Source organism: Procambarus clarkii, chromosome 10, assembly GCF_040958095.1.
Source record: "Procambarus clarkii isolate CNS0578487 chromosome 10, FALCON_Pclarkii_2.0, whole genome shotgun sequence".
NCBI lineage: Eukaryota > Metazoa > Arthropoda > Malacostraca > Decapoda > Cambaridae > Procambarus > Procambarus clarkii.
The window spans coordinates 43,740,019-43,764,216 of record NC_091159.1 but is presented as its reverse complement, the minus strand read 5'-3'; the positions used below and the strand labels follow the sequence as shown (position 1 = coordinate 43,764,216).

Below are 24,198 nucleotides of genomic sequence, written 5' to 3'. Positions count from 1 at the left end.
TGTCAGGGAAGGTTTCCCTGGTTCCCTGTTCCAGGGTTCGTGTGTCTCATTTTGTCCACAGTGTCATTAACTCCAGCCAGCCTGCGGTCTACCCTCATGCTCATGATGTTTGTTAGTATGCTGCTCTGTCGGCCGTCTTTGATAATGTCGATATTCGTGCTCAGGGATTTTGGAGGTCTAACAGGGTCTTGGCTGCCAGGTGTCTTGTTTACGTCCCTGTTCATCTGGTCCCTGGCCTTGTGTACATCCCTGTTCATCTGGTCCCCGGCCTTGTGTAGCTCTGGGGTGTCTCGCAAAGCCGTTGATCTCGCCTTCGAATTGATACCTTACTGCTGCCGCCTCCCTGGTCAGTTTCCTATATCTGTCCTTCTCTGTGGGTAGTTAGCGTTAGGGAGCCAACTGGGCCACCCCAGAAAACCAGGATTGAATGTAATGAAACACCAATTTCTTTGTGAGCCCTGGAGACCCCCTGACACCCTCCCTGCCCCAGGTCGGTGACATATTTCATCATTCTAGAGCTGGCCACTGAGGGTCCGGCTGACCCGAGCTGTTTAAACCCCCCCCCCCCCTTTCAATGATGTAGGTGAAGGTGATTAGCAGTGACTTTCCTCTGTCACCTTTGAAGTACGGTACCTCAAATTTGTTTTTTCTTCTTTCAGGTAGCTCATACCCTGTTGGAGGAGCATCAGAAATTGCTTTTAATATTATTCCAGTGATTGAGGCTGCAGGTGGCAAGGTTCTTGTCCGTGCTGAGGTGAGTTATATTATGCATGTGAATCTTTTGTTTGTTTGTATGTCTGTTTTCAACATCCCAATACCCCCATAAATGTTTGAAGCAAGGGGAAGAGAATGAATCAAGAGATATTTCATAATATGTGATATAATCAGAGAGAGCATCGACAACCTATGAGATTCAAAGCCTTTAGCTGTGGACGGAATTCAGTCCAAAGTCATATAGGAACTGGCAGATGAATAATGTCTACCACTGACACCTTTTAAAAAAATCTGAGGAAAAAGAGGATAGTTCCTCTTGATTGGAAATATGCAAATGGTACCCCAATTTTCACAAAAGGCAGAAAGAGTTTAACACTACCATCTGATCAGCCTGACCTCACGTATCTGTAAGGTCATGGAAAGAATGTGATGGAGGGATTCATTCACCATCTCACTGTTAACAATCTAGTAAAAATCAATGCAACATGGTTTTGTTACAAATAAATCCTGTCTTGCAAATGGGATTACAATTTTGGAAATAGTAACTGGCTATTTAGACAAAGGATTTCTAGTAGATGCAGCATACACGAACTTTGTTGAAGCTGTTGGTAAGGTACCACATGAAAGACTGGTATGGAAATTACAAGCACATGGAATTAGTGGTAGAATACTAGAATTGATAAAACGGTGATTAAAACAAAGAAAGCAAATGGAAATGAATCTGACTGGAGAAATGTGGTGAGTGGGATACCACAAGGGATCCATTTTAAGGCTGACTTTTTTGTTTCTCATATATATCAATGACATACAGTAGATGATAATATTACAAACCACATCATCAAATTTACAGATAACACTAAGGTTTATGGTAAAGTAGGAAGTGAAAAAAGTATTGATGCCTTCAAAGAAATCTACATGAATTCCACAAATGGTCAGAAGACTGGTGAATGCTTTTTAATGTCGAAAATGTAAGACTTTCCGTGTGGTGCATAATGCACATGACAACTACTAGATCAGACACATTTTCTTGCAACAGATTGGTAAAAAGGAGGACCACAGAGTCAGAATCCACCAATTTCTAAAAGTTACACAAGAAATGTATGCTGCAGTTTAAAAAAAAAATTATTACTGAGTTGACACTTTGAGTTTTTCCTATCCTGAAAGGCCCTCCCATGTTATTTTGAGGAGGGTCATATCCTGATAAATGCAAAGGTGTTGCCCAAAAGTATGGAGGTGTGGGTATTGAGGCTGTTACTATGTGTCTGCTCCTCCTTCGTCCTTGACAGGTCTCAGAGTGTAGGGTCATGGGGTTCCTACCTCATCTGAGTGGGAGGAGCCTTCTTTTCCCCATCAGCATTCTCAGCTGGTTGTTGCTGGTCACTTTGCTTCCTTTTACCCCTAGTACAAACTGGACTTTTCTGCTGTGAAACCAGATTTCATATTTAATTTGTTTATATTAGTTTTAATTTACATAAGACTTGAAAACTAATATAGGCATATAGCATTTTGATAACAAAATTGCATAAAATATGATTTTTTAATATAAAGTTAGAATGGCTTTAAAGGTCTTATCTGATATAAACCCAAATAAGTAAAAGTGACTTGCTTAAATCAATGTGACTATAATTAGATGAAATTCCTTTGCCTGTTTCTAGACTTTCATTGAACTTTCATGATTGTTTTGTACAAGTCATCACTGTTTTTACATCTTCTCCTTAGTTAGAATGGTGATGGTGGGTCTTTAAGAATTTGATAAAACTCATTGCCCTGTGAATTGTCCATAACTGATGTAAAAATGTATTATGGTTCACCATATGATTTCCCCAACCACTTGGGCTGGACGGTAGAGCAATGATCTCGCTTCATGCAGGTCGGCGTTCAATTCCCGACCGTCCAAGTGGTTGGGCACCATTCCTTTCCCCTGTCCCATCCCAAATCCTAATCCTGACTCCTTCCAAGTGCTATATAGTCATAATGACTTGGCGCACACTCCTGATAGTTCCCTTCCCTTCACCATATGATTTCCCATAGCTGAAGACAGAAAGTTTGATATGCCTATTGAGGCTCCTCTAGGCCAGCTACTGACCTTTAACAATGCAATCCAAACAAGTTGCCTAACTCCCAGGTACCTATTTACTACTAGGTAGACAGGGACTTTGGATGAAAGGGATTGTGCCAAACCGTCTCAATCTTACTTGGGAGATTAAACCCGGGATCTTCTGTAATGAGCCTATCTCTGCTACTAGCATAATCGGGCACATTTCATTTCACCTGATGCCTATGTTCAATTATTGGTAAAATAGGTACTACTGTGCTAGTTAGTTTAGTTTAGTTAATTTATTATGCACCCCATACCCATCTTGTGGGCGGTAGTGGAAAGGGTTACAGAGGTACATAATGGGCTCAGAGACTGAACCCCATAATTCATTTAGCTAAGCAAGTTACAATCTTGATGAGCTAGTTACAAAATTCAGTATAAGTCGTCACATCATAAATGGGTTTGAGATCGACCACAAGTACAGTTTCTAAATTAAGCAACTGACACATGTGGAGAGCTAGTGTCACAATTGATTTGTCACTATGCCACAGTCCAATTTGTTGTTTGTATGGTGTGAGGGTTCAGGTGGTACAGTCGGGTTCGTTGACTCGCAATCGGGAATTCTGGGTTCAAATCCCAGGCGGAACAAAAATGGTTGGGAGTATTTCCTGCCACCTAATTTACCTAGCAGTAAATAGGTACCCAGGAGTATGTTGTGAGGTTGCATCCTGTGGAGGGTCAGTAGTTCGCCCTCGGGTGGGGGTGGGGTGGACTTCTATATAACCTAACATATATACAGGTACATACATACTCCACGAGCGTAGCTCTTATCCTGTAACTACACTTAGGTAATTACACTTGGGTAATTACTGGCTTTGTGTTCCCCCCCCCAATTCAATGAATTATTATAATTATTATATCAGTGCTCTTCTTGCTTATCTCCATCTACTGCAGCACCATTATCAACATTTGCATTTACTTCATATTAAATTTTTACATTACTCACTACTGTAAAGTCACTGATTGTTGCAGGTTAATTTGAATATCCAAGTGTGACATGTAAATATTTATGCATGCTCTATTATTTTCATATTTACAGGTAACCCAGATTATTATTGATGGAAAAGGTCGAGCATGTGGAGTTGAAGTAAAGAAAGGAACAGAGCCAGTGAATGTTGCAGCTCCTCTGATCATCTCTGATGCAGGTGTGTGTCCAAAATAAAGTGTGTTCATAATTTCCAAATGAACATGGTTGCTCTTACCTAAGGGATCAAAGGAGGGAGGTACTGAATGTTGCATATCTCTTCTTTCCTGGTGAATATCACATCCAGCATTGAAGGAATATCCTCTTCCCTCATTCTCTTGGCTTGCCTAATGTGTTGACACATAAATATCTCCAAGATGAGATTTACGAATCTGGCAGTCTATAGGTCCTCCGTTTTTGTTTCACTAACCTTCTAGTCTATTGAGTTAAAGTTGAAGTCACTAAGTACAGTACCAACAATTGTAATTTGTTTTTATCTGCTCTTACTATAGTCTCTCTCATTATCGTTATGAGGCCCTCTCGTTTGTCATAAAGCTCCTCCTATGTTCAAGTGTTACTTGCCGGTGGGGTGTAGGCATTTATGATTATCAGTTTACTATCCTTATTACAAATCTCCAGTGCCATTGTCAACTTCTTGGGATTTGTTAATTATTAATTCTTTTACATTCAAGTGTTCTTTCACCAGCATGGCAACGCCTCCGCCTTTCTTAATTTTTCTGCCACATCTCCAAATTAACTAACCCCTCGGGAAATACGGTTTCATTTAAAATATTATCCTTAAATTTTGTCTGTCTGTGCAACAATGTCTGGCATCTTGAGCTGTATTATATAATTTAATACAGCTTAAGATGCCACCATCTTCCCAACCCTCACCATCACTCAATCCTTTCCCCTCCCTACCTATGCTATGTCCCCATCCTCCTCCCTCCCAGCACACCTAGTTTCTCCCAGTCCAAAAGGAGAAAACAAAATGCAAATGAGGAACCCATGGTTTAATCAGAGATGTAAGCTGGCAAAACAATTAAGTTCATGAGCATGAAGAAACTAAAATAACAGGACACCAGAGGGCCAGGAATGAGTACCTCAGGGTGAGAAGAGAGGCAGAAAGACAGTACAAAAATGACATTGGAAGTAAGGCAAAGACTCAACCTAAATTGCTGCACAGCCACATCTATGGGGAAATCTAAGTGATTGATTTGATTATTAATTCAAGAGATTGTATTTAATTGTATGTATTACTTGTGGGTGGACTGTATTTTTATAATTTATTATCACCAGTAAACTACCCTTCACACATTTTGGGGGGTTCATTTATGACTAATTAATGTGTTTATTTATTATGGAATTCTTTGGGAATTAATTTAAATTAATTAGAATTAATTAAATTAATCCCATGTTAATGGGATTTCTTTGTGCATGGAAAGTACTATTTCCTCACATTTATTTGATTTAATAACGAAACTTGACAGAAAACAACTTCAGATTTCAGTTGTCTCATGGTGAGGCAGCAGCAGTTGACAACACCCATTAAGGGTGTTATCCTGCACAGCATTATTATTAATTATATATTATTGTAAACAAAAACAAATTTCAAAGAAATTAATTTAACATACAATATTTAAGTGTTATTTACAGTTAAAGAATCCTTTTAACCTTAAATGTGGAAATTATTTCCCACACATTTTAAAGCAAATAGCTGAACATGGGCACAATTTTGTTCTCTAGTACTTGTGACCCGAGTGTTACCAGATGGAACGAGGCATAGGTGTATAAATTGGTAAATAAATAAACCTGAGTAAAATAAATTTTTAAAAATTAGATTTGAATGTCATGTATTTTTTTCAGGAGTATACAACACATTTGAGCGACTCCTCCCATTGGATATTGCATCATCCTCCCGTCTCTGGCCACTAATACAGACATCAACGCACGGTTGTGGTTACATGTCTGTATTTGTAGGACTCAATTGTGATGCAGAGGAACTTGATATTTTCCACAAGAAAAATGCCTGGGTTTTTACTGGGAATGACATTGACAAGGTAACTGGTCATTATTCTTATTTTAATATACAGTAGTGTACAGTGCAGTGTTTAGTAACAGCCATGGTAGCACTAGACTTTTAAATATAAATAAAGTACTGTATGTGTACAATGTTTTAGTCTTTGTATTTTATAAATAAATATAATATAAGTACAGGGGTACCTCGGTTTAAGAATTTAATTTGTTCCTGGAGAGGGTTCGTAACCCGAAAATTCATAAACTGAAGCGCATTTTCCCATAAGAAATAATGGGAAATGAATTAATCCATTCCTGACTCCCCAAAAATTTCACTTCAAAGTAAATTTTATACCTAATTCACCTAAATCTTCACTACAAAAGTATGTTCATGTTATTACTTACTCTTGCTGATGACTCCTGTTGGCATATGGAAGATGGTGAGGAAGGGAAGGAGGAGAGGTGTTACTGTTTGGAAGAAGAGTCCCCTTCCATTATAACATCAGGCAGTGAAGATTTCTCTGGAGTGCACTCTATGGCACGTTTTGCCTGCATACCACTAGGTCCTGGTTGTGGCTCATTGCTTGATTTTCTCACTTTTCTCACAAGGAAACGTTCCATTGAAGATTGTTTTTCCTTCTTTGCAACACTTGTCTGTAGTGAGGCATCACATGTCGTTAAAAAGATCAATGCAATGGCCTACTACAGCTTTATCTGGATGATTCTTTTCAGTAAAACTTTGCAGTCCTTCCCATACTGCACACATTTTCTTAATTAATGAGGAAGGGACATTCTCTGCTGCCTCCTCTTCCTCCCCTGAAGATTTGTTGTACTGCTTAGCTAGTTCAGCAACACGAGTACCATTTTCATGCTTACGAATCTCTTGTTTTTCCACTATGTTCATTCTCACATGTGATTTCTTGCCTTGAACCTTACCACTGGCTAATAACAACTTTTATGCTCAAATGGCCAAAAATCTGACAAAAAACTGTAAATTCTTGTGAAGAATTCAGGGGGGTTAGTCACTGGGCGCGAGGCACTGGTAAACTGAGGTGCGATTGCCGTGCCACCACGCACTAGATCTGTACTCATAACAACAAACTCGTATCCCGATTCAAATTTTCCGAACAAATCGGGCTCGTAACCCGAAAAGTTTGTAAACAGGAACGTTCGTAACCCGAGGTATCACTGTAGTTGATGTTGATGATTATTTGTATACTTGGGCAGCAGGTATTCCTTTAAGAATATTGGTTTAATATGACCACATTGCTGGCATTGTTGATCTTTTTATTTAATTTATTTATCTTATTTATACACAAGAAGGTACGTTGGGTTTGAGAGTACATAGAATTGATGTTATTACATTATTGTAAAGCCACTAGCACACAGCATTTTGGGCAGGTATATTACTGTATTGATTATTGAAGGGGTTTATTTTATACAATATTTCGTTCTACTCTGGAACATCTTCAGCAAAGGTATGAATACACAAGATGCAATTTTTGTCTTTAATACGCATGTGGAAGAAATGGGGAAGGTCATGAGCTCATATAAGGGCTTTACAATTACACGCATAAGGTAAAGTTGCCACTTTTATGTGACAACTTTGTGAAAGGAAATGTGTGAAACATTAAACGAAAAGTTCCAAAGTGTGTGTGTACAAAATTAAATCTTCAGGGAACCAGACACAGTAAGAATTCCAGAGAACAACATAGAGCACATAGAGGTGTCTAGAGACGAAATGGAAAAATTGCTCAAGGGGCTAAGTAAGAACAAAGCAGTTGGTCCAGATGAAATTTCACCATGGGTTCTGAGAGAATGTGCACCTGAGTTCAGCATTCCACTTCAACTGATTTTTCAGGCATCCCCGTGTAAAGGAGTTGTAGCTGATGTGTGGAAAAAGGCTAAAATAGTTCCAATCTACAAAAGTGGCAGCAGGGAAGACCCCCTCAATTATAGACTTGTATCATTGACAAGTGTAATAGTTAAAATATTTGAAAAAATAATTAAAACAAAATGGGTAGAACACCTGGAGAAAAAGGATATACTGTAATATCAGACAGACAGTATGGTTTTTGATCTGGAAGATCCTGTGTAACGAATTTACTCGGTTTCTATGATCGAGCCACAGAGATTTTACAGGGAAAAGATGGTTGGATTGACTGCATCTATCTGGACCTAAAAAAAAAAGGCTTTTGACAGAGTTCCACATAAGAGGTTGTTCTGGAAACTGGAACATAGTGGAGGGGTGACAGGTAAGCTTCTAACATGGATGAAAAATTTCCTAACTGATAGAAAAATGAGGGCCGTAATCAGAGGCAATGTATCAGATTGGAGGAATGTCACAAGTGGAGTACCACAGGGTTGTTCTTGCACCGGTAATGTTCATTGTCTACATAAACGATCTACCAGATGGAATACAGAATTATATGAACATGTTTGCTGATGATGCTAAGATAATAGGGAAGATAAGAAACCTAGATGATTGTCATGCCCTTCAAGAAGACCTTGACAAAATGCGTATATGGAGCACCACTTGGCAAATGGAATTTAATGTGAATAAATGTGATGTTATGGAATGTGGAATTGGAGAACATAGACCCCCACACAACCTATAAATTATGTGAGAAATCTTCAAAGAATTCTGACAAAGACAGGGATTTAGAGGTGGTTCTAGATAGAAAACTGTCACCTGAGGACCTCATTAAGAACATTATGTGAGGAGCCTATACTACACTTTCTAACTTCAGAAATGCTTTTAAATACATGGATGGAGAAATACTTAAATTGTTCACGACTTTTGTTAGACCAAAGCTGGAATGTGCAGCGGTTGTATGATGCCCATATCTTAACCCTTAAACTGCGCATGGCGTATATATACGCCATGAGTAACATGTCCCACGGTGCACATGGGGTGTATATACGCCATAGGGTGCCAGGCACGATTCAAATGGCCCGCAGCTACACGGGGTTCACATTAGCTTCCTCAGGGATCTTGTAAACAGACGCCATGTTTAAAAAAAATCATGGGCAATATTCTCCGGTGTGAGAGCCACAGTACTGAGAGAGCAACCAAGGCTGGCGCACGCAGCATGAGCTAACAGCATTGCTGTTCAGCTTGTGACCACAGCATTGCCTAAAAATGTCAAAATATATATGTAACTGCTATTATTTAGCAATGACAGTATTACAGATGACCCCTGACTGTGATAAAAATGACCAGGATTGTGATAATAGCAGGATTCTTGTGATAATTAGCGCTGTGGGAGGAGTAATGCTGAGGGACGGAGGGAGATAGCATCACTTACTGACTGTGTGGCCACATGTTATTGTCTGCATTCACCATACCAGCTCAGTGGTTCTCTATAGTGAACACAAATGTAGATACTTATATATAATGTGTGTATTAGTGTAATAACAGCAAAAGGATTATGCTGGGAGGAGCCATTTGGGTGACAGTGGAGGCGTCGTCTGCATGACTTGTCTAGCTGTGTAGAGGGTGGTCACTATGCTCTTTAGGCACCCTACAATCTTAGGTGTACAGTTATGGTGCATACAACATGTAGATACAGATATTTAATGTGTGCATATAGTGTAATAACACTGCAAACAGTATTCTTAAGGGAGAAATTTTAGTGCCTGTGACCTTGAATGAATGAGGGATGCAGCTGACTGTGTGTAGCAACGTCTCTGAGTGCCTGGACTAACTATATCAGCTTAGTTGTACAGTTGTGTTGAACAAAACATGTAGGTACTTGTATATAACATCTGTATATAGTGAATAAAATAAAAAAACAGGATGGTGGGAGGAGAAAGTGGGCGAGTGAGGCGTTGTTGGAGTAGCAACGAGTGGCTAGCTAGTGTGTGGCGGTCACTCCTCGTTGCTTTTCGATTCATAGTACAAATTTAATGGTTCGTTATGGTGAACAAAACATGCAGATCCTTATATATAACCTGTGTATAGAGTGTAATAACAGCAAAACTATTTGTTTGTTTTATGAAAATAATAATTGAATCATTAATAAGAACACCATACTTTTGAGTATAAAGTGATGATTCACCCCTTTTATTATATAGATCTATCACACTACACACTATTGAATAATATTACTGCAAAAAACTAAGAAAAAATTAGAGACATTGAAATAATTAGGTAATAATATCTTTGTAGCAACTCTCACCTGTCAGCTCGGGTGACGCTGACCGCCACTGACGACCGCTCTGTCAACGCCCACATTTTTCCAGACTTCCTTGGCCTATTGCGGCCAAAATATGTTACCTACTATTTTTTTCCCATGCTCAGGGAACACAAATTAACATTTTTAGAAGACGAAATAATTTAGAATTTTTTCCTTGCGCACATGGGTGTAAATCTCCTCAGGACCCCTTAGCAGCTTAAAGGTTAAGAAGCACATCAACAAACTGGAAAAGTTGCAAAGACATGCCACTAAGTGGCTCCCAGAGCTGAAGGACAAGAGCTACCAGGAGAGGTTAAATGCATTAAACATGCACAAACTAGAAGATAGAATAAAAAGAAGCAATATGATCACTACGTACAAAATAGTAACAGGCATCGATAAAATTGATAGGGAAGAATTCCTGAGACCTGGAACTTCAAGAACAAGAGATCATAGATTTAAACTAACGCAACAAAGCTGCCGAAGAAATATAAGAAAATTCACTTTTGTAAACAATGGTAGACGGTTGGAACAAGTTAGGTGAGAAGGTGGTGGAGGCCAAAACCGTCAGTAATTTCAAAGCGTTCTATGACAAGAGTGCTGGGAAGATGGCACACCACGAGGGTAGCTCTCATCCTGTAACTACACTTAGGTAATTACACTTAGGTAATTACCCGATCCATAAATGTGGATGTAACAATGCTCACCATAGTTGTATAACACTAAAGTAAAAATATGGTAATGTGCATAGTCCATATTATTGCACACTAAGCATGCTTGCAAGAATGTATCATTTAATCACCAATATAATTAAATAAATATTATCCATAAAATAATTTAAAATTGCATCTTAAAAGTACAATGAAAAGTATTTGCAGCTGATTTTTTTGTATTTATGCAGTTGACTGTGGATTACTTGAATCTAAGCCGAGAAGAAGGTCTTGATGCTGATATTCCTCTTCTGTTCATCTCCTTCCCATCTACCAAAGATCCTGAATGGAAAAAGAAATACCCTGGTATGCAAAATTAAATTGTAAATATGGATAAAATATTTCAAATTATCTTTGCAGGCAATTTGGTGGTGTTCGAAGAACCTAAGCAGGATGGACCCCAAGAGGAATTTATGAAGATAAACATATAATAGTTCCAAGATGCATAAATGTTCTTTTAAGAAAGAGATTGATATTAATTCCTGTGATGGATTAGAATGGGAACATATACTGGTACTGTACTTGTATTTGTATGATATCCTTGCAAGGGGCACAATGTAAGCTGTTGTACTTTTAGTAGCTTTAACTCAGTTGTTATTATTGTTTTATTTTGATCTTGAAAGCTTTTATATATATAATGAGTGGTCCTAGAAATTGATCTGTAGTAGTAGTGTATTTTATGATGTGTATGCTCTATTGTATTGAATACAGTATATCCTAAAATAAGTATACTGTACACCTTCAAAAATATAACCAACATTGAGTGTAATGAAATCCCAGTTTCTGAGTGTGCTTCGGAGGCTCCATGAAGCTATCATACCAACCTGTCCTCTTAAAAAGAACGTCGCTTTTGGCCGTTGCCCGTATGGCTGAATATGGACGTAAATTTAAAATAAATTTGGAATTTTTTTTTTCAACACTAGTAAGTTAAGGGTCCTCTGATAGGTTAGGTGGGCAGGAAATTTTCATAAAGTTTCAAAACGTTATGAAAAACGTAAATTGAAAGTTCCTCTTCTAAGCTGTCCGAGGAGGGCCAGACGACTCAAACAGAAAATGGAGCAGTATGTCACTTTTGTGAGTCGATTTCATTTTAAATTACGTCCAAATTTGGCCATAGTGCGCATACGAGCCAAAAGTGATGTTATTTTTAAGAGGACGGGTTGATCATACACTGACCAGTGCCATACTATCAGGTGCCAAGGTCAGGGAGTTCTATTGGCCTACCGGGAACCATTAGCCAGAACCTGGCCCCTCGCAGAAGGGCGCACGGAGTGATGGCCAATGAACACTGTACATTTACAGATTAATCATCTTTGCCACCACTAGGAAAGGACCCAAAGTCTGCAGACAATGAGTTACAATAATGTGGCTGAAGATGTGATAACCAAACCACACGCAAGAAGATAATGAAATGATGACGTTTCGGTCTGTCCTGGATAATTATCAAGTCGTATATGACTTCATCACCCAAAGTCTGTTTTGATTCACCTATCTGGGTGCTTCACTGGTCGATGGCAAGATGATAAACTTTGAATGTAAAGTGTTTGAGTCATTGCTTCCTGTGCCTCTTTGAGGGGACCAGGTTCTGGCTCATGGTCCCCCAGTAGGCATCAAGAATTCTGTGACTGGTGTCTCAAAGTAGTATGGCACTTTAATCAGTAAGCTAGCTTAGGGAGCCTCTGGGACTTGCCCAAAAATTGCCATTTCATTACATTAAATGCTGGGTTTTTATTTTTCTAACTTAAAAACTAAGTTATGAAGAACTTATATTTTCTGGGGGGAGCCCCGTCGGCTTCCCGGAGCTATCCATGCTGAATGGATATGTATAACTTTCTGGCATCAGTCAATGTGCACAGAGTTCTTGCCTACTGGGGACCATGAGCCAGAACCTGGCCCCCCTCAAGAGAGGCACGAGGAGCAATGACCTCTAGAAACTCCCATTCTATATCTGGGAGCATTCTATATCTGCCATCGACTGGATCTAGCACCCAGAAAGATAGGCGCCCCAAAACAAACCCCTATTCTGGTGAAACAATTGCTACCAAAAGCTGAACGAGTGAACAGAACTCCCCCAAACAAAAATTTGCAAACGAGCATGACGTTATGTCACCGCGCCACTGGCTGCGCAACCCTCCTCTCCCCTCCCTGGGAGAGGGATGGGAAAGGGGAAGCCCCAGACCCCCACGCCGGTGATCCACCCTGCAGTTCTCAGGTTGATGTGCTACTGGTGTGGTCTTGTGCCTATGGCTTCACCAATTAGTCTGTTTCTGTGCCTTGGGTGTGGACTGTCTCTATGGGTGGTGTGCGAGCCAGGAGTAATATTTATAATGGCACCTAGGCCACCTTGCCTAGGTGCCCTGTAAGTACTATCCTTGGGGCCACCTTCCACAAGTCACCTCAGGATCTACCCTCGCTGTGTCATTTACTGCTCAGTACTTGGCTGCCCTTGGAGTCAACTGTGGGTCTTTGTTACCCGTATTTGCCTCTGGGTAGGGGTAGTTTTCATCACTAGTAGGGGCACAGGGTACTGCACAGCTAGTTTTCACCTCTTATAGCGGCCGGCTCTGTTCCACCTGGGTACATTGTCCTCTTGCGGGGGTTTTGCTTTTTTTGTTTTCCTGCCTGGTGAAGGGGTCTGCCTTGGTGGTTGCCCCTTCTGTGTTGGTGTATATATCTATCATTATATCTGTTTTCAGTTTTTGTGGTTGGTGGTACCCCTTGCTAGGCCCCCGTGAGTGGACATGTCCCAAGGGTTCAGCTTTTAGCAGATTGTTTGGTAGTCTTGGGCACCGGTTCGCAGTACCCTGTCTGGGCTTCCCTTAACGTGTTAATAAGGCTAAGGGCCCTGAGAAACCCTGTGGGGGCTCTGTGGTCCGATGGATGTGACCCCCCCTCGCTTCGTGTGAGACGGAAGGTTGCTCTGTCACCTTGTCTCTGGGGAACAATCACTGGTTGTGCCTCCGCCATGCTGCCTGTTGGGTCGGTGATTCTTTTGACCTGGAGTTGTGACGTTTGTTGCCTGTACGTGCTCCAGTTCACCCAAGCTACTGATCATGATATGAGGATGCAGGTGGCAGCTGCGTTGCATGCTAGGTTTAGGTTGCTGCAACTTGTTAGGTTAGTTGCCCCCCGATGCCCCGAGACTGCCCCGTTTTGGTTTTAGGGACCTGGACTTGGGGGTGGGAGTCACTTCAGCTCTGGTTCCGTCCTCCCCTCCTTGTTCTTTCCCTTCTGTTGTCCATCTGGTTCCTTTCCCCTTGCTTCCTGCTCCAAAGCATCTAAGGGTTTTGGAGTCAGGGCAGGGTTTAGTTGGTATTGAGACTCGGGCAGTCTCGGGGGAGTTCCCCTTCCGGGGTGGCGGCGGAGGCATTTGAGCCTGGTCCTCCTGCCGGAGCTTCTGGGCCCCATTAGACCCCCGCTTGGGTTTTTGTACCCTCGGACCGGGGCTTGGTGTTACAGGGTGTGGGGTTCTCTTTTGCTCCCCTCCTTGTACGAGTTGGATATGGAGTCTACCCCTCCCCGGGTTCAGTTCCGTGACCCCGACGGTTCTTTGGGTCAGTCTTTCCGGAGGTTTCCGGCTTCCCGAGTCCAGTCCCAGTGGGTGCAGGACGTCCTTGCAGCTTACCGCCTGCACGACCTGGATTTTGTTTTCGTGATGGATCTACATTCCTTTGTGTATGGATCATCGTGTCCTTACTGGGTTTGTTACGAAGTTCCGGAGACGTCCTGGTTAGGAGACTGCTCTTTCTTCCCTTTGGAGGTGTGGCATACGTTCTGTCGGTCCCGCATGCTTGAGTGGCGAGAAGCTCAGACAGAGTTGCAGGTTTTCCTGGAGGGCCCATTTGAGCATCTCAATGAGTGCTTGTTCACCCCCGCCCTTCCACGGGATGTTGGTGTGATGCAGCTTCATGTTCATGTTCAGGTTCCTTCTCTTCCGGCTGCATTGGTCGTGGAGGACTTGCGTACGTGGGACCTGCTGGCTTTGGCCCTGCGTTTTTTCACCCTCCTTGAGCTGTCTTTGGACTGGCTTGCAGTGGATGTGGAGAAGCTTGGGGCTGCCTCTGGGTCTGGTGCATTGCTTACAGTGGAGCGTGTGTCGTCTGTGCTGCTGAAGCTATTCGTGCCGCTCCTGCGGGATGCAGTTTCGCATTTTTTTGCTTCTAGACTCGCATGTAGGAAGGCGGTGCTCGCTTCTTCCTTGGAATCTGCTTTGGCCCTAACTCGTAGATTGTCTTCGCCCTTTTGTTTGTTGCTGTTTGCCGAGTCTGCGGTGAAGCAGTATCTGCAGGCGACTTCGGGTAGTTGCTGTCCTATGTTGGAATTGTTGGTCCTCCTGGGGGCTTGTGGGGGGCCGTCCCGGCGGGGTCGTGCCAGGGCTCGGAGTTCATTCTGGTGGTGGTGACGTCATGCTCGTTTGCTCGTTTTTGTTTGGGGAGTTCTGTCTACTAGTTCGGCTCTCGGTAGCAATATCTTAACCAGAATAGGGGTTTGTTTTTGAATGCTTACCTTTCTGGGTGCCTGACCTGGTCGATGGCAGACATAGAATGCTTCCAACCACATGGGGTTTCTATAGGCCATTGCTCCTCGTGTGTCTCTGAGAGGGGCAAGGTTCTGGCTCTTGGTCCCCAGTAGGCCTAAGAATTCCATTCACACTGATGCCAAAGTCTAATATTAGCAATATCAGCCTGGATAGCTCCAGGAAGCCTCTGGGTCTCTCCCGGAAAATGGCATTTCATTACATTTAATGCTTTTTTTTTTTAGTTATATATACAAGAGTTCTTACTCTTGTAAAGCTACTAGCTCGCATAGCATTTTGACCAGGTCCTTAATCCTAATTTTCTCTGGAATATGACCTGCTGAAATGTTAAGCAACCAGGTACCCATTCACTGCTGAATGGGTACCATGCTTTGAAATATTAATTTTGCAACCCGAGTTTTATCATTTTAACATTATTAGTGTGCTCATATTAGTCTTGTATTTTAGGCAAGACAACTATGGCTTTAGTTACATTGATGCCGTATCACTGGCTGGAAGAGTGGGAAAATGAACGTGTTATGAAACGTGGCGATGAATATGATTCTTTGAAGAAAATATTTGGCCACAAAGCTGTTGAACAAGCATCTAATATATTTCCATCAATCAAGGTAAGTTTGACCCCTTTTGTGAATATACATTGTATGCTCAAGTGGGCTCTTCAAAATTAGTATATGCTGTACATATAATTTGTGAAGTAGAGCCAAGCTTTAGGATATGTTACAGGAAAATATAAATTAACACATGCAGTAATGTGTATACAAGCCTTTATTGATGCATAAGGCAGTGCAGTAAACTAGGTTCCTTTAAAAATAGTTAATTAAGAAATAAGAAAGTTACAGTATAACTACAACATTCTGGCATAAGGAAATTTAAAGTAGACCAGACCCAAACACCACTACCTTTAGTTCTGTCTTTTGCTTTGTTTCACCTTTGGTCCACTCATGCACTGCCTCAACCTGCTCGGTCTTTGGACCAGGCTCTCGCCTTTCCTCTTTTTGTGTTTTGGTGTCCCCTTAGGTCCATGATTCCTTCTCTAATGGGCTGATTTTGGTTCTCTTGCCTCTGGATATTGGATTGGGGCGCTTCATACTCTCCTTCGGAGGCATGGTTTTTGTTATTTTGGGTCTGGTGGGCATTTTGCTTGCAGCCGACTCCTTATTTTCTGGCAAAGAATGAACTGGTTGGCTTCCGATGGGGTCCTTTGGTCATTGATGCTTGGTTGGTTCGATCAGGGATGCATCATGTATTGTCTGGTGGTGGCTCTCTGTTGCTACCCTCATACCACTGATTCTACTTTGTTGGACACTGTAGGTTGAGCCTGTTTCCTTGGAACCCCGTTCCAAAGCTTGTATTTTCCAAGTCATTCAGTGTTAAGCCTAGCCTGCCTGCAGTCTACCCTTATGCCCATAATGTTAAGAAGTACTGTATGCTGCTCTTTTAGCTGTTCACGTGAATATGTCCAGGGGCTGATATTTGGGCACGGGGGTTTTAAAGATCTAACAGGGTTCCGGTAGCCCGGTATTTGATGAATGTTAACGGCACCCTTGTGTGGCCTTGGGTTTTGTTTTGGCTGGGGGTCTCCTCTCTGTCCTGACTCCTGTGGTGCTGCCTCCTCCCTGGTACGTTCCCATCTACCTGTATTTCCAGGAATAGAGGGGGTTCCGGTAGTACAGTCAGGTTCATTCTCGACTCACAATCGAGAATTCCGGGTTTGAATCAATCCTGGGTGGCACAGAAATGGTTGGGTGCATTTTCTACCACCTAATGCCCCAGTCCATCCATCAGTAAATAGTTACCCAGGAATTAGTCAACTTGTTGTCGGGTTGCATCCTGGAAAGGGGTCAGTAATTCAACCCTATGAGGGACCTCGATTTAAGCCTAACATGTACTATATGTATAAACTGTCTGCCTATCCCCTTACTCAATGAATTATTATTATTATTATTATTATTATTATTATTATTATTATTATTAATAATTCCTTCATTGTGGGTAGTTAGCTTCAGGGAGCCGCAAGAGACTCCAGAAAACCAATGTTGAATGTAATGACATTCCAGTTTCTAGATGAGCCTCAGTGGCCCCTTGATCCTCTCCTGCCTTTCCAGGTCAGTGGAGGTGGGGTGTTTTTATCTGCTCTAAAACTGACAGCTCGGACTCCTGCAGGCAGTGAGTTACCTTCCCCTTCCCCCAAAACGAGTGGAGGAAGTGGTGCGAACAAGCTCGCTCTAGTTTCCATAAAATTCAATATTTTCTTTACATAGTTATGGAAGTTCATTAGGTGGGTTTAGTCTTTGGTCTCTCTTGAATCCAGCAGTGGTTTGTTTTAACTCACTGACTTTCTGGTTGCATGCCCCGGTGAGGTGGCAATATACAGTATCACCGCTCCCTGCACCTCTTTGAGGGGGCTGGGTTCTGGCCCCGGTCCTTGGTAGGCCTATAAACTCCATTGCGGAGTCGACCTTATATATGGAAACCGTCTCAATGTATAGCTTCAGGGGGCCACTGGGGCTCTCCCAGAAATTGGTGTTTCATTACACTGAATGCTGTTTTTGGGGGGAATTCAGAAATATAAATGTGTGGCATTTAATATGATCAGTTATTTTACTATGTGAAATTGGATTTTAGAGAATGCATGTATAATTTGACTATATATACTGTACCTATATTTTTCAGCAACTGTAGTGATTCTCAATGCAAGATTTACACTAGTGAATATAAAAAATGCAATAATAATAATAATAATAATTAATTAATTATTAATAATAATATTAATAATTTAAGCAAAAGTACTGTACATACATACATACATAGGATACAAAATGATTGAGAGATTCATAGGTAAGACAAGTATGATGCCTAAAGCCACTAATATGTATCTTTGGGCATAGTGTAGGAAGAAGCTTAAAAAGTTTCAATTAAATAATATTTTATCGCTGCATATTTTGTGTATGACATTTTCTTTCTAGGATCACATTGATTATATAAACATTGGGACCCCATTGTCCAACCGTTACTATCTTGGAACACCACGTGGCGAGATCTATGGCTTGGACCACACTTCAGAAAGGTTCTCCATTTGGAATAATGCAATTCTTAGACCTCAAACTGATGTTCCAGGCAAGTTTATCAAAAATGTTTCTGCTATACACTTTTTCTCAATACAGTTTTTATTTGGAAAGGACACAGATGGCATAATATAAAAAATAATAATTATATATAGGGGGGTATAATAATAATATATGTATAATGTATACATACAATGTATATATATATGTATTGGGCATAGTGTAGGAAGAAGCTTAAAAAGTATATATACTTTATATAATAATAATATATATACCTTAATTATATATATATATATATATATATATATATATATATATATATATATATATATATATATATATATATAATATATTATATATATATTATATATATAATGTATAATATGTATAATGTATATATGCAATAATATATATTGTGTAAGTTTGCATTTTGGGAGGTTGTAATTTAGAAAGTTTTTGTTGATAATATTTAGTTTTTCTCTTGATTGCAGGAGTTTACTTAACAGGACAAGATATCTGTTCTTGTGGGTTTGCAGGAGCTCTCTGGGGGGGCCTTCTTTGTGCTACTTCCATCTTGCAGCGCAATGTGAGGAGTGATCTAGAGCGGCTCCACCACACTGTACACAGTATAGCTAAAACAAAGGCTAAGACTGAATGAAAATGTTTAGTTTTATTACAGAATTACTACAGTAATGAGAAATAGCTAGTTAGGAAATATATCTTTACCCTTAGGTGGCCACTAATGTTTATAAGCATTTTGCAGTAGTACTAGTGTGACATTGCTAATCATGTTTATAAAGGGTGAAGTAGTGTCAATAAATAAGATTGAATTCTTGTAACCAATAATTACAGATGTTGAATGTATATTAAGCTAAAAAGCAGTAAATACAGGAAGTCTTGTATTTAATTGATTAAATCAGTGTAATTTGATTTGACAGTCAAAGGGATAATGATTACTTAAGAAATTATAGTAATATTTTGCCAAACTGAAGCTAATCAGTAGTATGTATTAGCTGTGAATGGTACTACATATGATGCATTGAGAAAATTTGATTTCATATATTTAATGTAATGTACATAATGGGTAAACAGTATATTAGCTTACTAGATGTTATTAACTTGATTTTAATCAGTTTTGAGAAATTGTTGATTATTTCGGGTAACAAATAAATTTGTCGTTTAATAAATATTTTTATTTAGATTTAACACAAAATTATAGCTTGCAAAGGTTATTTTGAACTACAAGAATTGAATTGCAGGTGGAATATGTACTGATATAATGTTGTGCATTTGAAAGATAAATTGGCAGATCCTAAAAATTCTTGCACTAAAACAAACAAAAGCAGTAATAATGTTTTTAAGCTTTAGAATACCAGCAAGATCTTTGTAAAGGATGGGTAAAATAGTTACAAATTCCCCTTATGTGGTGTTGATCTGATATATTTGCCAGGTGTGCTCATACGCCAATTTTTGTATCAGCCAGCCATATGATGTCAAGACTTTTAGAGTTAAACCCTGATTTATTATGGGATTGTATTCTGCCCGATATCTGATAAGTTAAACTGTGAGGGGGTTAGCTGAAACTGGTGGGAAACACTCAAGAGACTGAAAAGGAAATGTGTAAAACCCTAAACGAACAGTTCCAAAGTGTGTTTGTGAGGAATTAAATTTTTTGTGGACTAGCCTCAATTTAGTGTTGACCTTAGAAAGAAATTTAGGAATACTGTACATTAGAAGTGACTAGAGACAAAGTAAAAAGCAGTTGACCCAGATGGAATCTCACCTTGGTTACTAAAGGAATGTGCATTTGAGATTAGTGCCCCATTATATATTATCTTGCAGTTGTTCTTAAACATGGAATTTAGCTGACATATGGAAGAAAGGCAAATGGTTACAATCTATAAGAAGGAAACATGGAAGACTCTCTAAACTAAACACCTATATTATTAACAAGCATGACAGTAAAAATGCTAGAAAAAATATTTAAAATCAAATGGACCTTGTTCCTGGAAAGTAACACCAAAATAAGTCAGTTTGGATTTTGAATGGGGAGATTGTATGTAACAAATTAACTTAATTTTGATGAAAGAGCCACAGAAATAATGCATGAAAGGGAAGGTTTGGCTGATTGCATTTACCTGAACTTGAAAAGTCTTTGATAGCCCCCCAGAAGAAAGACTTTTGGAAGTTAAACACATTAAAGTTGTGAACTTGTACTGTAAGCAGTAGTATATTGTGTTCCCCAGTTCTCATCCCAGCAGCAAAACTTTACTGTACACCCCATACTGACCCTGTAAGCAGTAAACTATTGTGTACCCCATATTATACTTATTCTGTGAGTGGTAGTTTATTGTGCACCATACTCATCCTTTCAGCGGTAAATTATTGTGCATCCCATACTCGTCCTGTGAGTGGTAGTTTTTTGGGCATCATATCTCATAACATGAATGGTATGGTAGTTTAATACTTCATTGTGTTGGGGGGGGGGACAGGCAGCCAGTGTATATTTACATGGGGGACTCACCAGATCCTAAAGGACCCTCCTGATATCAAGGCACCCACCTAGGGTTGGTATGTTCCTTTGGTGCCTGGACCCACCAGGCACCAAGGGGATCCAAAATTAATTATATATTATATCTGTACAGTACATTATTTCCTTGTGTTTCCTGGCACTTTAAATAATTGTGCAGTATGAAAAGTTTTGAGGTTAAAAAGACCCCACATTGAATAAAGTGAACTGCCATTTTCTGGTGAATAAGTTCCCTATATTCAACATGGAGTCTTTTTAACCACAAAACTTTTCATACTGCACAATTATTTAAAGTGCCAGGAAACACGAGGAAATAATATACTGTACAAATATAGATAAAATATAAAATTTTCACATTATCCGAGGACATGAAATGACAAGACATTTTTGTATAAGCTATTTGGTATGAACAGCTTAGAAAATTTATTGAATAATGCCTGAACTTTTCTCTGCAAAGTATATTTGGTCAATTTAAGTTCTAGAACTTTGCTTTGATACATAATTTTATCATTCCTTCCTTTCTGAAATATACTTAAAGATAATAAGTAAATGTTTAAGTTTTCTGTGGAGACGGTGCTATATAGCCTTATGGGCTCGGCACTTTCTCTTGATAATTGTTTCCTTTAAGATGGTAAGAAAAATTTGTGAATTATTTAGAATTCGTAAGGAAAGTAAGTACAGCAATTATCAAAAGAATAGTTTATATTTTCAATCATTTCAACACCAAAGAAAACAATTACAAATTTAAAAATGAGCCTTCAGTGTGAAATAAACTTTTAGCAAGAATGATCACATAACATCACTAAATGTGCACATTTAAACAGAGTAAAACTGGTGATTCAGGGCATCATAATGTTGAACACCTTCGAATGTGTTGTCCTCCCAATACTAAGGTTTGTTCTCTTCGTATGAAATAATAACAGCAGTGAATCAGTTAAATACAGGTATATTAGAAACTGCAGCTGAAAATATGAACATCATTTTGAGAATACAAGGAGCTGCATAATTAAAAATACAACACTGTAGAAACCTTGCCAAGTGGCATGTATGCAATGAGTTACATCCTAATTACAAAAATACAATACCACTGCTGTCTACCAGATAAGATGCAATGGAGGTCATTTATTCTCTGAGAGCTTAACGTTCTGTAACATTAAATTAACATAATACAATACAGGTAAAATTTTTGGTATTTAAGAGAACTTTCGATCTAGTTTCAAGTACAGGTATTTCAAATTTTACTTAATTTAAACTATTTATTTCTGATGGAAACTATTTTACTGGCAGTGTGTGTATTTCTCATTTCAATTTTTTTTTCCTAAATTTGTCAAACTCGTACATTTCTTTACTCCATGTTGGGAGATTTAATTTACAAAATTATTGATAGTCTTCAGTTTTTGCTTCGAGTTCAGCGCTCAAAGTGTAGTTATCGTCACACGTTGACACTCCCACATCCCTCCCCCCCCCCCCCTCCCGGGTAATACAGTTGCATGCTAAGCTTAGTTATCATGACCTGGTTTCAACACAAATTATAACAAAAATGGTTATAATATTGTACATCTATCTTCTTGGCACACACCTTGACTCACATCCCGTAACATGGCAAGCTACTAATGTGAACCAAGCACAAAAAAGACAAATACATATTTATATATTTTATATATATATATATATATATATTATAATTCTTGCATGAAAATTTTTAATTTTACATGTTTGTTTTTTGTGCACTTCAGGGGTTCAAAGTAAATTCTATTAGAAAGAGTTTTTCCATTTTAAACAGACTACCATTACCAATACTTAAGAGGACAATGGGACTTTGAAACCTTCAGTTGCTAGTCACTTGTCATTCCTGATAACATTTTTAGGAGTGTCACAAACCGTATATTGTACCTATCCTTTTATCTAAGACAACAGAAAAGGAGAGACCCAAAGACATTGGTTAATATCACTGGAAGACGGTGAGCAGTACAAGGTAGGCACGGTGAGCAATTAATAACATGTGATCTATTAAATGATGAAGCTCATATTCCCTGTCGCTGGCTTGTCTTAATCACAGAACCGTCAAATGATTTTATCTGTTGCATATGAAACATACAAAAGCTTATTATACTAAAAATCTTGATTAAATTGTTTTAATTTTGTGATTAAATCCTCTGGTTATCTGGAACTCTACTCTCTTCATGTGTTGACGTCTTGTTGCGACTGCCACAACACGAGAAGTACCAAATAGACTGGTCACTGAAAAATCGAGACGTGTTGTATAAATAAATTTATTACGTATCATAAAAAAGACAAGGTAAGATAATTATCAGGAGAAAACACTGAGCCATTGCGACTATATAGCACTTGGAAGCGATATGAGGATAAGGATACAGGAAAGGAATGGTGCCCAACCACTTGGACGGTTGGGAATTGAGCGCTGACCTGCAAGAAGCGAGACAGTCTCTCTACCATCTAGTCCAAAGCGGTTGGATTATATGAAAAGAAGTAAACAAATTGATTTAAAAATCAGGTTTTCTTGTCTTGGGTGATAATTAAAATTATAGAATCCTTGAGAATAAAGATGCAGCAGCCATAGCACCCTTACCCACCTATTGATGGTATTGGGAAGCAGGAGCCCACAGTTTTAGTATTGGAAAACACAGCTTTGTCTGGGCCAAGTACATAAACTCGTTGCACATTTTGATAGTGTTTAAAATCATAACACAAGGAAGATACAGTTTTAAAGGAAATGCATAATTGTTATTTTACATTTAAAAAGTATTACAGCATGCTCATCTCAAAACATAATAAAAACATGTGTGTTATTTAATCATTTTAATTTTTAATGTAAAATGAAAACAAAATGAAGCAATGTGAAAAATGTGTGAAAACTACAACAGTATCTTTTGCCTAGGATTCATTCTAGCAAACTTAGGAGTACAGTTTTTATCTCATCATCCAGAACTCCTTGTAGTGCAACTGCTAGTGTTGGTAACTTCCACAAAATTGCCTGTAATGCTGACTTTCTGGATGCCCATCTAGTATCAAAAAGTTTCTTTACAGTCAATGTGAAAGATTTAATCTGATTCTGTCGTTCTTCTTTTAGTACTGTAAGGGGAGGTAAACTGTCAAAAAAAAGGTATAGACACTTCCTAGAGTTCTAGGAAGTGTTCTTGTTCTAGAAACAATAACTTGGTTTTAATTTTGGAGCATACTGTATAAAATAGAACCAGATTTAAATTACATGCAGAGCAGTGTGCAAAAGAGTACATTTGGATCACCTTCCCTAATCTTTGTCTAAAGACCAGATATTTTGCCCGACACTGAAATGTCATTGAATTTACCCCTCCATCGTAAGACAGACCATAACACATAGTTACTGACTGCCCCAAGTTTTTGAT

The 24,198-nt window shown here is 39.3% G+C and overlaps 2 protein-coding genes across 5 annotated transcripts in view; one reads left to right on the top strand and one right to left on the bottom strand.

The window, feature by feature from the left end:
* The window catches only part of LOC123775360 (all-trans-retinol 13,14-reductase), a 45,376-nt gene extending 25,907 nt beyond the window's left edge, over positions 1 to 19,469 (top strand). For both annotated transcript variants that reach the window (XM_045770507.2, XM_045770515.2), the window contains exons 8-14: positions 660 to 754; positions 3,852 to 3,957; positions 5,643 to 5,836; positions 10,872 to 10,986; positions 15,665 to 15,825; positions 18,184 to 18,334; positions 18,774 to 19,469. In XM_045770507.2, the coding sequence (XP_045626463.2) occupies positions 660 to 754; positions 3,852 to 3,957; positions 5,643 to 5,836; positions 10,872 to 10,986; positions 15,665 to 15,825; positions 18,184 to 18,334; positions 18,774 to 18,940 (989 nt within the window). In that variant the 3' untranslated portion in view covers positions 18,941 to 19,469. The remainder of the gene's footprint in view (positions 1 to 659; positions 755 to 3,851; positions 3,958 to 5,642; positions 5,837 to 10,871; positions 10,987 to 15,664; positions 15,826 to 18,183; positions 18,335 to 18,773) is intronic.
* Positions 19,470 to 21,496: 2,027 nt separating this feature from the next.
* LOC123775371 (organic cation transporter protein-like) overlaps positions 21,497 to 24,198 on the bottom strand; it is a 149,791-nt gene continuing 147,089 nt past the window's right edge. For all 3 annotated transcript variants that reach the window (XM_069321956.1, XM_069321957.1, XM_069321958.1), the window contains one exon: positions 21,497 to 23,053. In XM_069321956.1, coding sequence (XP_069178057.1) covers positions 22,960 to 23,053 — 94 coding nt within the window. In that variant the 3' untranslated portion in view covers positions 21,497 to 22,959. The remainder of the gene's footprint in view (positions 23,054 to 24,198) is intronic.